Below are 16,764 nucleotides of genomic sequence, written 5' to 3'. Positions count from 1 at the left end.
AATGAGCAGTCAGATTTTGTCAGCCTAGTAATGTCTCTGCTTTTTAATATGCTGTCTAGGTTGGTTATAGCCTTTCTTCTAAGGAGCAATGCTTGCTTCCAAGGAGAAAGCATTAAAAGACATTTCATGGCTAGAGTAACTAACTGCAGTGATTTTGGAACCCCCCAAAATAAAGTCTCTCACTGTTTCCATTGTTTACCCATCTATTTGCCATGAAGCGATGGGACCAGATGCCACGATCTTAGTTTTTTGAATGTTGAGTTTTAAGCCGGCTTTTTGACTCTCCTCTTTCACTTTCATAAAGAAGCTCTTTAGTTCCTTTTTGCTTTCTGCCATAAGGGGGATGTCATCTGCATATCTGAGGTTATTGATATTTCTCCCAGCAATCTTGATCCCAGCTTGTGCTTCATCCAGCCCAGCATTTTGCATGATGTACTCTGCATATTAAGTTAAATAAGCAGGGTGACAATATACAGCCTTGATGTACTCCTTTCCCAATCTGAAACCAGTCTCTTGTTCCATGTTCAGTTCTAACTGTTGCTTATTGACCTGCATACAGACTTCTCAGGAGACAGATAAGGTGGTCTGGTATTCCCATCTCTTTCAGATTTTTCCACAGTTTGTTGTGATCTACACAGTCAAAGGCTTTGGCGTAATCATTAAAGCAGAAGTAGATGTTTTCCTGGAATTCTCTTGCTTTTTTGATAATCCAACAGATGTTGGCAATTTGATCTTTGATTCCTCTGCCTTTTGTAAATCCAGCTTGAACATCAGGAAGTTCACAGTTCACACACCATTGAAGCCTACCTTGGAGAATTTTGAGCATTACTTTGCTAGTGTGTGAGATGAGTGCATTTGTGCAGTAGTTTGAGCATTCTTTGGCATTGCCCGTCTTTGAGACTGGAATGAAAACTGACCTTTTCCAGTTGTGTCCATTGCCAAGTTTTCCAAATTTGCTGGCATATTGAGTGCGGCACTTTATCAGCATCATCTTTTAGGATCTGAAATAATTCATCTGGAATTCCATTACCTCCACTAGCTTTGCTCGTGATTACTTTGCCAAGAAAGGCCCATCTAGTCAAATCCATGGTTTTTCCAGTAGTCATGTACAGATATGAGAATTGGATCATAAAGAAAGCTGAGTGCTGAAGAATTGATGCTTTTGAACTGTGAAGCTGGAGAAGACTCTTGAGAGTCCCTTGGACTGCAAGGAGATCAAACCAGTCAATCCTAAAGGAAATCAACCCTGAATAATCACTGGAGCGACTGATGCTGAAGCTGAGCCTGCAATACATTGACCACCTGATGCAAAGAACTGGCTCCATGGAGAAGACCCTGATGCTGGGAAAGACTGAAAGCAGGAAGAGAAGGGGACGACAGAGGATGAGATGGTTACACGGCATCACCGAGTCAATGGACATGAGTTTGAGTAAGCTCCGGGAGTTGGTGATGGACAGGGAAGCCTGGCGTGATGCAGTCTATGAGGTCACAAAGGGTCGGACACGACTGAGTGACTGAACTGAGCAGTCAGGCTAATTGAGTTCATTTCTGTCACAAAGTATATAAAAGACTAAATAAAGCGTCTTGACTCATGAGAAACGCTGGGCTGGAAGAAGCACAAGCTGGAATCAAGATTACCAGGAGAAATATCAATAACCTCAGATATGCAGATGATACCACCCTTATGGCAGAAAGTGAAGAGGAACTAAAAAGCCTCTTGATGAAAGTGAAAGAGGAGAGTGAAAAAGTTGGCTTAAAGCTCAACATTCAGAAAACGAAGATCATGGCATCTGGTCCCATCACTTCATGGGAAATAGATGGGGAAACAACAGAAACAGTGTCAGACTTTATTTTTCTGGGCTCCAAAATCACTGCAGATGGTGACTGCAGCCATGAAATTAAAAGACGCTTACTCCTTGGAAGGAAAGTTATGGCCAACCTAGATAGCATATTCAAAAGCAGAGACATGACTTTGCCAACAAAGTCAAGGCTATGGTTTTTCCTGTGGTCATGTATGGATGTGAGAGTTGGACTGTGAAGAAAACTGAGTGCTGAAGAATTGATGCTTTTGAAGTGTGGTGTTGGAGAAGACTCTTGAGAGTCCCTTGGACTGCAAGGAGATCCAACCAGTCCATTCTGAAGGAGATCAGCCCTGGGTGTTCTTTGGAAGGAATGATGCTAAAGCTGAAACTCCAGTACTTTGGCCACCTCATGCGAAGAGCTGACTCATTGGAAAAGACTCTAATGCTGGGAGGGATTGGGGGCAGGAGGAGAAGGAGACGACAGAGGATGAGATGGCTGGATGGCATCACCAACTCGATGGACATGAGTCTGAGTGAACTCCAGGAGTTGGTGATGGACAGGGAGGCCTGGCGTGCTGCGATTCATGGGGTCTCAAAGAGTCGGACACAACTGAGTGACTGAACTGAACTGAACTGATGAAGCTTTTGTCTTCATTCCATTTTCAAAGGTCTCAGCAGAGCACACATACCAATGGCGTTGTTCAGAATATATTCCTCTCGGAATAAATCTTGAAGCATTTTCTGGTTTGTATTTCTAGCTTCTGAGAGTGCTAAAATATGAGAAAAGAAAAAAAAAGGATTACAGATATAAAAAAGTATTTTCCAGTCAATACAGTCAGATAAATTTAAAATACTGTGATAGAAAGTACCAAGGGGAAAGTCTAGAATGGTTTCTTAAGGTTCTGAAGTCGCCCATACCACAGACATAGTATAGTCAGCCCCAAATCCATAGTTCAATGTCAAAACTTCAAGGCAAAAATTCTTATTTAGAACAACTTACAAGGTGTTATAAATTGTACGTTATATATTGGTACCAAATACATATTATTTTGACTATTTTCTATAGCACCTGAATAAACATTTGCTGTATACATGTTTTCTTTGGCAACATATCTTAACACAGATACGTTATACAGGGAATTCGCTGGCAGTGCAGTGGTTAGGACTCACACTTCCACTGCAGGGGGCACAGTCCCTGGTGGTGGAACTAAGACCCCACAAGCTGTGCAGCATGGCCAAAAAAAGAGAAAAAGTACATTATACGAATGCATACAAAGAATAAATGCACACACAGAGTTCTATATATTCTGACTAGTTAAATACGTCTGTCATATTCATTTCATGGAACATTTGTTGAGCATCTACTAGGTACCATGCGCTTTCAGTGCTGTTATAAAACAGCTGCCTGGAGTTCAGACTAGTGAGACAGACTGTTAAAATAGACTCCTTGTGCCATGCCCACTCTAAGGTTGGGATGCGACAGGAATGGAAGCAGAAGAGATACGATTAAAAGAAGGCTTTCCGGAATCCAGAAAAGAGACATCTGAGCCAAATGTGAACAACAGGTAAGGGTTTCCTAGAAAATGATGGCAGCGGGGGGTTGGGGGCTCTGAGTAGACAAAGGGGTACCTACAATGGCAAACAGCAAGAAGAATAAAATCAAGAAATAAGTAAAGAAAAAGTAGTTCTAAAAACTAAGAGGCTTGAGAGGTAAATGAGATAGTAATATTCTTATTATATTTTCATGGATATTAATTAATAAGGATGTTAAAATCAAATGGTTTCTTTTGTTATCCAGAGTTCACATCCACTACACTCTTACTATAGTCAATGTCAAAACTGCCATCAAAACTCTCTTCCATATTCTACCAAGTGCATATGCTTTTCCTGTCTTTAAGTCCTATGAAAATTACCTGCTGCTGCTGCTGCTAAGTTGCTTCAGTCGTGTCTGACTCTGTGTGACACCCAGGGACAGCAGCCCACCAGGCTCCTCTGTCCCTGATTCTCCAGGCAAGAACACTGGAGCAGGTTGCCATTTCCTTCTCCAATGCACGCATGCATGCTAAGTCACTTCAGTCATGTCCGACTCTGTGCGACCCTATGGACAGCAGCCAACCTGGCTTCTCTGTCCACAGGATTCTCTAGGCAGGAATACTGCCATGGATTGCCATTTCCTTCTCCATGAAAATTACCTACTAAAATATAAACTAAATATATATACATGTTTCTTCTTTTATGGGAAAGAGCTGCGTAAAAATTGGTGACTATTAGATTTTTAGACAAACTTCAGAACTGATACAGCTTCCTTCAAAATGTCCCAACCAAATATTGACTTCTTTTCCTGTTTTTTTTTTTTTTAAAAAAAAGATTGGGAACTCCCTGCTGGTCCAGTGATTAGGAATCAGAGTTCACTGTCACGGCCCAGGTCCAATCCCTGGTCAGAGAACTACACAAAGGCCATGTAGTACAGCCAAATCAATTAATTAATTAATCATTAAAAGTGAAATTTAAAAGATATAAAAATTTTTAAAGGTTTGATATTGAGCCTCATTCTGAGGCTTTCACTGATAAAATCCCTAAAACTATTATCTATTATCTTTTTTCATTTCTTACCAATTCTAAAAGAAGAGGAGTACAAATTGTATTGCTGGTGAAATAAATCTCTTTTACTTCAGAAATCCTCTGAGATTGCCTTCTAATCTTATTCTAATCAATTATTAATAGTTTCACATAAATTAAATAACGTTTTAGTAATATCATTTAAAAATCTTTTTCAGAGTGCTCACTTACTGTCTCAGACTATTTTTAAAGAAACTAAATTTCTTGGAATTGAGATCCGTTACTTAATACATGCAAATGAGGATAATTCTAGAATTTGTAAATGTATTCCCAAACAGCAATATAAAGTTAAAACTCATATGCAAAAATAGAAGATGCTAAAATCAACACATAAGGCTCTGCTCATTTGTAAACTGACAGGATCAAAGGCCCAACTCTAGAGCAAAAGTTAATTCTAGGCTGAAAAACAATGTTTTAAAAATATTTCAGTTGTAGGCAAAACAATAAATTCAAAAACAATTCAATTAACAAGTCAGGCTAGGGCTTCTCTGATGGCTCAGACAGTAGAGAATCTGCCTACAGTGTAGGAGAGACCTAGGTTCCATCCCTGGGTCAGGAAGATCCCCTGGAGAAGGGAAGGGCTACCCACTCCAGTATGCTTGCCTGGAGAATTCTACAGACAGAGGAGCCTGGTGGGCTACAGTCCATAGGGTCACAAAGAGTCAGACATGACTGAGCGACTAACACTTTCTCTAGTTTCACATCAGTTTGATCTCTGGTCTGGGAAGATCCCATATGCAGTGGGACAACTAAGCCAGTGCCACAACTATTGAGACTGCGCTCTAGAGCCCAAGAACCGCAATTACTGAGCCCGTGTGCAGCAACTACTGAAGCCCGCATGGCCGAGCACCCATGCTCTGCAACGAGAGAGGCCACAGCAGTAAGAAGCCCAAGCACCACAACTAGAGCAGCCCCTGCTCACCACAGCTGGAGAAAGCCCACAGCAAGAAAGGCCCAGCACAGCTGAAAATAAAGCCTGAGCAGCTGAAAAATTTAAAGTGAGATTTCAAGATTCAGTTCTGTTAACAGATATTTGAAATTATGTCCTGAATCGAGATCGTTTCTTTCTATTCCAAATATAATGGTTTACATAAAATTATAGATTTAGTAAACAGAATAACCCTAACATCATCTTGCTGCTAAGTCACTTCAGTCGTGTCCAACTCTGTGCGACCCCATAGACGGCAGCCCACCAGGCTCCCCGGTCCCTGGGATTCTCCAGGCAAGAACGCTGCAGTGGGTTGCCATTTCTTTCTCCAATGCATGAAAGTGAAAAGTGAAAGTGATGTCGCTCAGTCGTGTCCGACTCTTCACGACCCCATGGACTGCAGCCTACCAGGCTCCTCCACCCATGGGATTTTCCAGGCAAGAGTACTGGAGTGGAGTGCCATCGCCTTCTCCGAACATCATCTTAACACAATACAAAAAAAAAAATCAAATATAAAAAATAAAACACTAAAAAAAAAAAAAAAATCCCAGGAGCCTACAAACTCAACATTTCTTCTCTCTTTTGTCTTTAACTGTTAAATATGTACAGACTGACCTAAATAATTAGCAAGATAAGGATAATTAACCTTTTTGACTATCTCAACATGTGTATTTAAACATAAAAACATTGATAATATAAACAGGATAAATACTATATTAAGTGCATTCTTGCTTTGGGATCACGAACAGTGGGAAAGCACAGATGAAGTCATAGATATATGTAAGAATACACTATATCTGGAGAATGACAAGTACTCAACATAGCCAGATTGTCAGGCCTATGAGTGTTTAGGGAGAGGAAGCTGAGTTATAACCAGGAAGCATTTCTGGTAAACTGCCTAAAGAAAGGGCTTCCCAGGTGGCTCAGTGGTAAAGAATCTGCCTTCCAATGCAGGAGATGTGGGTTCAGTCCCTGGGTGGGGAAGATCCCCTGGAGGAGGGCATGGCAACCCACTCCAGTACTCTTGCGTGGAGAATCCCATGGACAGAGGAGCCTGGTGAGTCCATGGGGTCACAGAGTCAGACACAGCTGAGCGATTGAGCACGCAGACATGTATGCCTGTGATAAACTGAGCTGTTAATAACAGCTATTCAAAAATAAAAAGTGAATTCACATATCATAAATTAGACATTTTGTTCAAGATGATTAGGGGAAATCAAGTATTTAGGTGAAAGGGAGCAATGTTTTTACCTCTGATATCACCTCCAGCACAGAAAGCCTTTTCACCAGCTCCCTTTATGATGATCAGGAAAGTTTCCGGATCTTGTTCCCACTTCTAGTCAAATGTAAAAGAAGACGGTATAAACATATTATAAATACAAACTCATGACCTGTGGCTGATTCACATTGAGGTTTGACAGAAAACCAAAAATTCTGTAAAGCAATTATTCGTCAATAAAAAAAATAAATTACAAAAATGAATGATATATATCCATATACACATAAACACATATGTGTATATATAGACATATATGGATATATGCAAAGCATAAGCTTTATAAAGCGTATCCAGAAGAATGGATTCTAACTTCATTTTCTTTTCTGACATAAATTAGAAGCTATTCCAAAGTTGCTAAATGAGTACATTTTGTGATCCATATTTGATAATGACAACTTTGATACAAGGTGAAAAAAATATGGGCCTAATAATATTATGTTACATAAGCTTATAAATTTGATAAACAAGTCAGCCCAGAGATTGCAGATAAACAGCAGTGATCTTTCTACTGTGGTGATAAAGGCTCTGTCCTACTGACAAATTTGTAAATAACAGAGTGGAAACACTTCTGATCAAATCCGGAAGTGTTTTAGGGTTGGTAAGGACAGCTAATAAATAAGCAGGATGAAAGAATCAAGAGCCAATGGATATTGAAAAGGCTAGAACAATGGACCAAATGAAAAATTCGTTTCCCAGAGCCAGAAGAATTAACCAGGGTTCCATGAATTCTACACTAGAGAATAAAAATATACAAGATAAAGAAGAGATGTACCTGGGAAGAGGTGGTTGTCCAACAGGTTAATGCAATACTGGATTACATTAATAGAAATATGGTATTCTAACATGGAAGTTTCTACTTTTCTTCCACTTTAACCTGGAACACCTGATTTATTCCTTTGTATCACACTTAAGTACATATTATAAGGTGGCCCAAACAGATAAAGAACGGAAGACTCATCAAATGAAGAATTAAGGAACTGGCGAGCAGGGGAGAACTCATCTTTAACCCCTATGTGGCCAAGTGTATCAGGTATACTATTTCACTTTATCTTTACAACAATTCTATGAATTACCATCCCTGTTTCACAGCTGAGGAAAATGGAACACAGAGAGAGTAACAGTTTCAATCTATACAGTTAATAAACAGAAATTCAAAATTTCAAACCCAGGTTGTGTGACTAAGTCATGTTTTTCCACTACACCATGCAGTTTTCTTAGAATAGGAAAGCTTAAGGCCTTCTCCAAGAAAAGGCTGGACAAGTACTTCAAAAACAGTCATCTTCCAACCAAAAAAGCTGTCATGTAGAAGCAGACTATATGTGTATACTCATGACGCAAGAGGCAGGACCAATATTACTGGTCAAAAGGTTGGAAAAATGAAGAGCGGCAGAATGTAAGAAGAAACTTGTGGTGTGCTTCGTCACTCAGTCGTGTCTCTTTGTGACCCCATGGAGGGTAGCCCTCCAGGCTCCTCTGTCCATGGAGATGCTCCAGGCAAGAATACTGGAGTGGGCTGCCATGCCCTCCTCCAGGGGATCTTCCCAGCCCAGGGATCGAACTCAGGTCTTCTGCATTGCAAGCAGATTCTTCACCATCTGAGCCACCAGAACCTGGAGCCACGTTCAAGCCGAATAGAGTGTCTTATGCAGCAATGAACTCCCTGTCACTAGGGATGCTCCAGGACAACCACGGAGGAAAGAACTGAGGACTCCAGAAGCAATGGGCCTTGGGCACTGCGCCCATACACTGAAGCGATTCTGTGGGAGAAAACACTAGGAAAGTTCTATAAAGACACGCTTTTAAAAGGATCCATATGACTGCTTTAAGAAAATGACAAACCTTTAGCTGTGGGTAAATCTGCCGGATCATACCAAGAGTCAGTGTATTCAGAAACCTTGGTCTGTTTAGTGTTATCACTCCTGCACAACCTTTTCTTTCCAACAGGACTTCTGCTGCTGCATCTGTGTGATTAGACATTTTCTGTATAAACAAAGAATAACTTTAGGATGAAATTCATTAAGTTTTTGTCACAAGTCAACATCAACATCACACATTAAATGCAAATCTTTCACACAATGTTAAGAGCAGCTAATCAAACGGACAACTTGGTACATCTGACAAAGTGTCTTAAAGTTCTTTACACAGTGTAGATAAACAATTCCAAAAAAGATATATACCTCTTAAATCTCTTAATTTTTGAGTGAACTTAGTGAATCGATTAGAACCCAGTCCTAGAATTTCTTAGACTATGAAATACTCTTAAATCTGTATTATTGTATACCAAGCAATATGTTAGGTACTTGGAAATCAAAGATGAATACAGAGGGCAAGTAATTCTGACTATAGTAGCTACCAACAACTTGGAAAAAAGAAAAAACAATGATATTTGAGCTGGACCTTGATGTACTCTAGGAAAAAAAGGAGTGAAAATCCTGGAGAGTAGCACATGCTGAAACATAAACAACGAATATCTGGTACTATTAAGATGTTTAACAGGAGTGGGATAAAGGCTGATTGAGAAAATGACAGGAAAGTAGGCAGAAAAAGTGCTTTAAGGCCAGATTATAAAGTGAGATTACAAGATCATATACAGTAGTAGTGAAGAACATGCCTAATACAGAAGTTCTTAGGGCCTCACCCAGGCTTCCCAGGCAGGAAACTCAGGTTCGATCTCTGGATTGGGAAGATCCCCTGGAGGAGGAAATAGCAACCCACTCCAGCATTCTTGCCTGGGAAATCCCACGGACAGAGGAGCCTGATGAGCTATATGTAGTCCATGGGATCATAAAGGGTCAGACCCAACCAAGTGACTAAACGACAACCAGAAGGGCCTCACACACCACACTGAGTGAGGCAAGTGGCACATCTTGGGGTGGCGAATTTTGCTCCCCTTCAATACTCGGTGGTTCTACTTCCTTGATTAAACCCTTACTCAGACAAAAAACAGACGATAGACCAAAAAAATTGCAGTTTTCAGATACCTACATTATTCTAAATTTTAAAGTAATACAGATAAAAGTTTTCATATTATATAACATGCTACATACAAGTATTAACAAACTTTCATCTCTCTCCACATTCAATTTCTTTTTTACTTAAACCAAGTCAGACTTGCCAGTCAAAAAAAAAAAGTTTCACTGAACAACAACATAAATTACCACCTAATATCAGAGACAATCTTAAGACTATTATTTGGCTTCAGCTCAGAGATGCTGAGACTGAAAAGATGCACCTCCTGACCTTCTAACAAGAAAAAAGGGTGAAGAGACTGCAAATTAATGGCTTTTGATGAACTCAATCAGACACAGGAGGTCAGAGGTCAAACAGTCCCATAATAAAGTCTGGAGAGAGAGGTGCCTTCAGGGAGGTGTGGGACCAGTATATTTGCTTACCTCAGGCAGAAGCCCTAAGGAAGATTAACTAGAATGTCTAATGATTTGCTAGAGGTCAAGTCACCGACTCAATGGACATGAGTTTGAGCAAACTGCAGGAGTTAGTAATGGACAGGGAACCCTGGCATGTTGCAAAGAGTCAGATATGACTGAGCAACTGAACTGAACTGAGAGGTCAAGTGTGGGCAAATTGAGAGTATGAAGTTCCTGATGGCGGGGAGTGAGGGGGTCACAATCATGCGGGGAGCTCCTACTCTTGCTGGCTTTTCCTCCTGGAAACCAATCAGGTTCTCCCAGGGAAGACTAGAGAAAGCTCCCCCGTGTGGTGGTGGCTGAGGGTGGGAAACATCAGGCACAGCTAAATTCCTTTCTCTCATCTTACAGAGCAAAAGGCTAAATCTGCAGGGGAAAGAGAAAGGACTTCAAAACCTTGTTCTAGGGGAGCCCTTCCACAGTGGGGAAATAGGCTGGAGGTTTACCAAATAAGAACCTTAATCCAAAGGGAGAAGCATTTCAAAACCACAGCCTCCTGACCTAAATGTTTATCACCCAGAGTTGGAGAAAAGGAACAGCAGTCAAAGGAAAAGTGAGGGAGGGAAAGGCAACCCATTCCCAGAGAAAGGACAGGAGCACTTATGAGGACCACACCCTTGGTCTATGACTCACAGTACCTTCCAAACATTAAGGATTAATGGGCTACAACATTAAAAGTGTGATGAACAAAAGAATATACTGATAAAAAGATACCTCGCAAAGTACTGCAGTTTCAGCTTCAGCATCAGTCCTTCCAATGAATATTCAGGACTGATCTCCTTTAGGATGGACTAGTTGGATCTCCTTGCAGTCCAAGGGACTCTCAAGAGACTTCTGCAACACCACAGTTCAAAAGAATCAATTCTTCGGCGCTCAGGTTTCTTTATAGTCCAACTCTCACATCCATACATGACTTCTGGAAAAAACATAGCTTTGACTAGACAGACCTTTGTCAGCAAAGTAATGTCTCTGCTTTTTAATATGCTGCTAGGTTGGTCATAGCTTTTCTTTCAAGGAGCAAGTGTCTTTTAATTTCATGGATATAGTCATTATCTGCAGTGATTTTGGAGCCCCAAAAAATAGTCTGTCACTGTTTCCATTGCTTTCCCATCTATTTGCCATGAAGTGATGGGACCAGACGCCATGGTCTTAGTTTTTTGAATGTTGAGTTTTAAGCCAGCTTTCTCACTCTCTTTCACTTTCATCAAGAGGCTCTTTAGTTCCTTTTTGTTTTCTGCCATAAGGGTGGTGTCATATGCATATCTGAGGTTACTGATATTTCTCCCGGCAATCTTGATCCCAGCTTGTGCTTCATCCAGCCCGGCATTTTGCATGATTTACTCTGTATATAAGTTAAATAAGCAGGGTGATAATATACAGCCTTGATGTACTCCTTTCCCAATTTGGAACCAGTCTGTTGTTCCATGTCCAGTTCTAACTTCCTTCCTGACCTGCATACAGATTTCTCAAGAGGCAGGTCAGGTGGTCTTGTACTCCCTTCTCTTGAAGAATTTTCCACAGTTTGTTGTGATCCACATAGTAAAAGGCTTTGGCATAGTCAATAAAGCAAAGGAGATGTTTGTCTGGAATTATCTTGCTTTTTTGATGATCCAATGGATGTTGGCAATTTGACCGCTGGTTCCTCTGCCTTTTCTAAGCCCAGCTTGAACATCTGGAAGTTCATGGTTCACATACTGTTGAAGACTACTTTGGAGAATGTTGAGCATTACTTTACTAGCATGTGAAATGAGTGCAATTGTGCAGTAGTTTGAGCATTCTTTGGCATTGCCTTTCTTTGGGATTGGAATGAAAACTGATCTTTCCCAGTCTTGTGGCCCCTGCTGGGTTTTCCAGATTTGCTGGCATATTAAGTGCAGCACTTTCACAGCATCGTCTTTTAGGATTTGAAAGAGCTAACTGGAATTCCACACCTCCACGAGCTTTGTTTGTAGTGATGCTTCCTAAAGCCCACTTGACTTCGCATTCTAGGATGTCTGGCTCTAGTTGAGTGATCACACCATCATGGTTGTCTGAGTCATTAAGATCTTTTTTGTATAGTTCTTCTGTGTATTCTTGCCACCTCTTTTTAATATCTTCTGCTTCTATTAGGTCCATACCATTCCTGGTAAAGACTAAAGATCTCTTCAAGAAAATTAGAGATACCAAGGGAACATTTCTTGCAAAGCTGGTTAAGGAACTAGATACTAAATGCTGCAACTAGGAGTTCACAAGCTGCAACTAAAAATCTGGCATGCCACAACGAAGATCAAAGATCCTGTGTACCACAACTTAAGACCCCATGCAGCCAAATAAAAATGGAATAAATATTATTTTAAAAAATCAATGGGAGAGATGAGATGATCTCACCCACAGAAGAATTTAAATAATTTATGGAAATCCGCCTTCCAGAAGGTAAAGCATAGTCCCCCTCACCTTCCAAGTGTGGGCTGAACTTACTGACATGCTTCCAAATACAGAGTAGAAAAGGGAAAAAAACAGCAACTTCAGAGAGCAATGAAAGTTGCTCAGTCATGTCCAACTCTTTGTGATCCCATGGACTGTACAGTCCATGGAATTCTCCAGACTAGAATACTGGAGTGGGTAGCCTTTCCCTTCTCCAGAGGATCTTCCCAACCCAGCGACTGAACTCAGGTCTTCCACATTGCAGGCGGATTCTTTACCAGCTGAGCCACCAAGGAAGGCCAAGAATACTGGAATGGGTAGCCTATCCCTTCGCCAGCGGATCTTCCTGACCCAGGAATCAAACCGGGGTCTCTGGCATTGCAGGCAGATTCTTTACCAGCTGAGCTACTGACAAATACCACCTTAATTATCTGATAAAGGTCAGCATCACCAGCTGTCATGAGGATGTCATGCACTCCCTGAGGCATATGTCAAAACCCTCAGATAGTCCCTGATATGCGATGAGAAGGTGGCTTTCCTTTGTAATATTCTTTCCATAAACTTTTAACTGTAGTCTAGTTATTAAAAAACAAACAGCAACAATAGATGCAAGCCAAGATTAGAGACTATTCTACAGGCTACCAGACAGTGTTCCTCCTAACTGCCATGGTAATGAAAAATAAGGAAAGACTGATTAAGTGCACAAATTGGAAGACTAAGAAGACACAACAAAGAAAAGCCAGGCGATATCCTGGACTGGATTCTGCAATAGAAAATTAACGGAAAAACTGGTGAAATCCAAACAAAGTCCAAAATTAATACTAACACTAATATTGCAATGTTCTTAATTTTGACAAGTGTAACACAGTAACTATATTCCTTTGCTAGGGCTGTTGTAACTAAGCACCACAGACTAAGTCTAGGCTTAAACAGAAATTTACCGTGTGGAGGCTAGAAGGCTGAGATCAAGCTGTCAGCAGGACCAAACCTCCTCTGAAGTCGCTAGAGAAGGACCTGTTCTAGGCCTCTCTCCTAGCTTCTGGTAATTCCTTGGCTGGTCACAGCATAACTCCAATATTCACACGGCATTCTCCTGTGTATATCTCCAAATTTTCCCTTTATATAAGGACAAGTGGAGGACAGAGGAGCCTGGCGTGCTGCAGTCCACGGGGACGCAAAGAGTAGGACATGACATAGTGACTGAACAACAACAAGGGCAACATAAGGACAAGCGATACTGAATTACTCCAGTAATTCCTACTCCGGTACAGCCTCGTTTTAACTAATTACACCTGCAGTGACCTGACGGGCTGTTGGGAAAAGCCATCCACTGCAGGTCCTGAGGTTTCCCTGCACTTTATTGCTGTATGTCATGTATCCAAGGGCCTGACTGCTCTGCTCCCGGGTCATTTTTCAGAGCTGTATTTGCTGTGAGAAAAACTGAAGAAAAGGTAGTGTCCCTCTGGGACAGACAGTAGCTTGCTTACAGCATGTTACAGACTGGCAGGTTCCCCCAAATTCAGTACCACTGTCTTGTAATGCAATTCACTGCATATGAACTCATTCATTTGGGCCTTTTGCCACCCGTGGGGCTTGGGGAGCAAGGGAAACCAGAACTAACCTGAAGCTCAACACTGCTCATTGGGTCACTAATAATGATGTTCTCTATCTCTAACTCAAGAGTTTCATATCTTTTCCCAGCATCCATGGAACACTAACAGGCTAACTACTAGTTACCAGACTAAAACCTATCCCAAACTCTGTTATCTAGCCAGCTTCACTTGCCCCAGCCTGATCACAGACTCCTCCTTCTCTTCAAAAGTAACAACTGCCTTGGTTTCTACGATAAACACAAAATATACATTCATAAACGTCATCTGTTCATTTTTTAAAAGAGGGTGTATCTTTTCAGTCTTAAAATCTCAGGTTCAGCCTCCATCCCTTTGTTTCCTCTTCTGTTTATTGCGGGGGAGGGAGAAGAGCATTGCATTTCAGTTCAGTTCAGTTCAGTTCAGTCGCTCAGTCTTGTCTGACTCTTTGCAACCCCATGAATTGCAGCACGCCAGGCCTCCCTATCCATCACCAACTCCCAGAGTTCACTCAGACTCATGTCCATCGAGTCAGTGATGCCATCCAGCCATCTCATCCTCTGTCGTCCCCTTCTCCTCCTGCCCTCAATCCCTCCCAGCATCAGAGTCTTTTCCAATGAGTCAACTCTTCGCATGAGATGGCCAAAGTACTGGACTTTCAGCTTTAGCATCATTCCTTCCAAAGAAATCCCAGGGCTGATCTCCTTCAGAATGGACTGGTTGGATCTCCTTGCAGTCCAAGGGACTCTCAAGCATCTTCTCCAACACCACAGTTCAAAAGCATCAGTTCTTCGGCGCTCAGCCTTCTTCACAGTCCAACTCTCACATCCATACATGACCACTGGAAAAACCATAGCCTTGACTGTATTTCCTAGTATGCATTTTGCCAATTGCACACTCATGCTGCCCACTTATTTTCAACAGTTGTTCATTCTCAATTACGGTTTAGTCAGTCCCCTACTGATCAACACTGTGTCTAATTTTTTACTGTTGCTATTACAGTGATGTAGGAATATCTTTAAACATGGACTTTCCAGCACTTAGGTGAAGTATTTTTGCAGGACATTTACAGAGGGTCAAACTTCGAACAAAGAATATTACGAAATCTTCTGTTAAAAGCCACTAGAATGATGACCCCAGTATCAGGGTCTTTTCAAATGAGTCAATTCTTCGCATTGGGTGGCCAAAGTATTGGAGCTTCAGCATCAGTCTTTCCAATGTATATTCAGGACTGACTTCCTTTAGGATTGACTGGTTTGATCTCCTTGCAGTCCAAGGAACTCTCAAGAGTCTCCTCCAAAACCACAGTTCAAAAGCATCAATTCTTCAGCACTCAGCTTTCTTTATGGTCCAACTCTCACATCCATACATGACCACTGGAAAAACCTTTGTCGGCAAAGTAATGTCTCTGCTTTGCTGTCTAGGTTGGTCATAGCTTTTTTTCCAAGGAGCCCGCATCTTTTAATGTCATGGCTGCAGTCACCATCTGCAATGATTCTGGAGCCTAAGAAAATAAAATCTGTGACTGTTTCCATTGTTTCCCCATCTATTTCCCATGAAGTGATAGGACCGGATGCCATGATCTTTGTTTTTTGAGTGTTGAGTTTTAAGCCAGCTTTTTCACTATCCTCTTTCACTTTCATCAAGAGGCTCTTTAGTTCTTCTTCACTTTCTGCCATAAAGGTGGTGTCATCTGCATATCTGAGGTTATTAATATTTCTCCTCACATTCTGATTCCAGTTTGTGCTTCATCCAGCCAGCATTTCTCATGATATACTCTGCATATAAGTTAAATACAGGGTGACAATATATAGCCTTGACGTACTTCTTTTCCTATTTGGAACCAGTCTGTTGTTCTATGTCCAGTTCTAACTGTTGCTTCTTGACCTTTATAGAGATTTCTCACAAGGCAGGTAAGGTCCATCTAATATCTCTGAAGGGTCAAAAGGAATGTCACACTATTATCACAAGTCAGTTCTATCCATTTCTCATAACTCTGCCTGAAGTTCTGCCATCAATGACATATTTCCATCATTCCAGTATGAAATCAAAAGGGCTCTTATTCCTGGAGTCATTAGCTCTTTAAAAGGGTCACAGAAGGACTTCTTGGGATACAGCCTCCCTATTTCTGTGTGCATATGTGCTCAGTCACGTGCATATGTGAACTCTGCGACTCCATGGGCAACAGCCTATGAGACTCCTCTGTCCACGGAATTTTCCAGGCAAGAATGCTGGAGTGGTTGCCATTTCCTTCTCCAGGGGATCTTCCTGACCCAGAGATCAAATGTCTCTTGCATTGGCAGGCAGATTCTTACCACTGTGCCAGCTGGGAAGCTCCTCTCCCCCCAGATCTGAGAATATGTAAAAACCAACACTGGTACCTAGAACCATTCAGCCCTCAGGCCTTGATGAGAGTCCAATTTACATTCCTTTGCTCAAAGTGGTTTATACCCCAGGTCACACAATCCCATGAAATTTGGATTGCCATGTCTTTCTATTCCACTTGTGGTGGTGGTTTAGTCACTAAGTCGTGTCTGACTCTTGCAACCCCCTGGACTGTAGCCCGCCAGACTCCTCTGTCCATGGAATTCTCCAGGCAAGAATATTCTTGGAATACCACTGGAAGTGGGTATTCCACTTATGTGCGTATCTAACTATGAACCTAAATATGAAAAATAACATTGTTCTAAGTTCTTTTCCAGGGAACTCCTCAGCCTCT

At 41.4% G+C, this 16,764-nt stretch overlaps 1 protein-coding gene across 4 annotated transcripts in view; it reads right to left on the bottom strand.

Annotated features, from left to right (window-relative positions):
* HIBCH (3-hydroxyisobutyryl-CoA hydrolase) overlaps positions 1–16,764 on the bottom strand; it is a 109,937-nt gene that overhangs the window by 71,790 nt on the left and 21,383 nt on the right. For 2 of the 4 annotated variants that reach the window (XM_004004498.6, XM_042243622.2), the window contains exons 3-5: positions 8,468–8,608; positions 6,601–6,685; positions 2,492–2,572 (exon numbers count right to left, since the gene is read on the bottom strand). In XM_004004498.6, coding sequence (XP_004004547.1) covers positions 2,492–2,572; positions 6,601–6,685; positions 8,468–8,608 — 307 coding nt within the window. Of the gene's footprint in view, positions 1–2,491; positions 2,573–6,600; positions 6,686–8,467; positions 8,609–10,767; positions 10,970–16,764 lie in introns of all 4 variants that reach the window. The other 2 variants (XM_060409636.1, XM_060409637.1) reach the window with 2 other exon arrangements.

The sequence above is a fragment of the Ovis aries genome, chromosome 2 (genome assembly GCF_016772045.2).
Source record: "Ovis aries strain OAR_USU_Benz2616 breed Rambouillet chromosome 2, ARS-UI_Ramb_v3.0, whole genome shotgun sequence".
In the NCBI taxonomy this organism is placed as follows: domain Eukaryota; kingdom Metazoa; phylum Chordata; class Mammalia; order Artiodactyla; family Bovidae; genus Ovis; species Ovis aries.
This window is presented reverse-complemented; position numbering and strand designations above follow the sequence as displayed.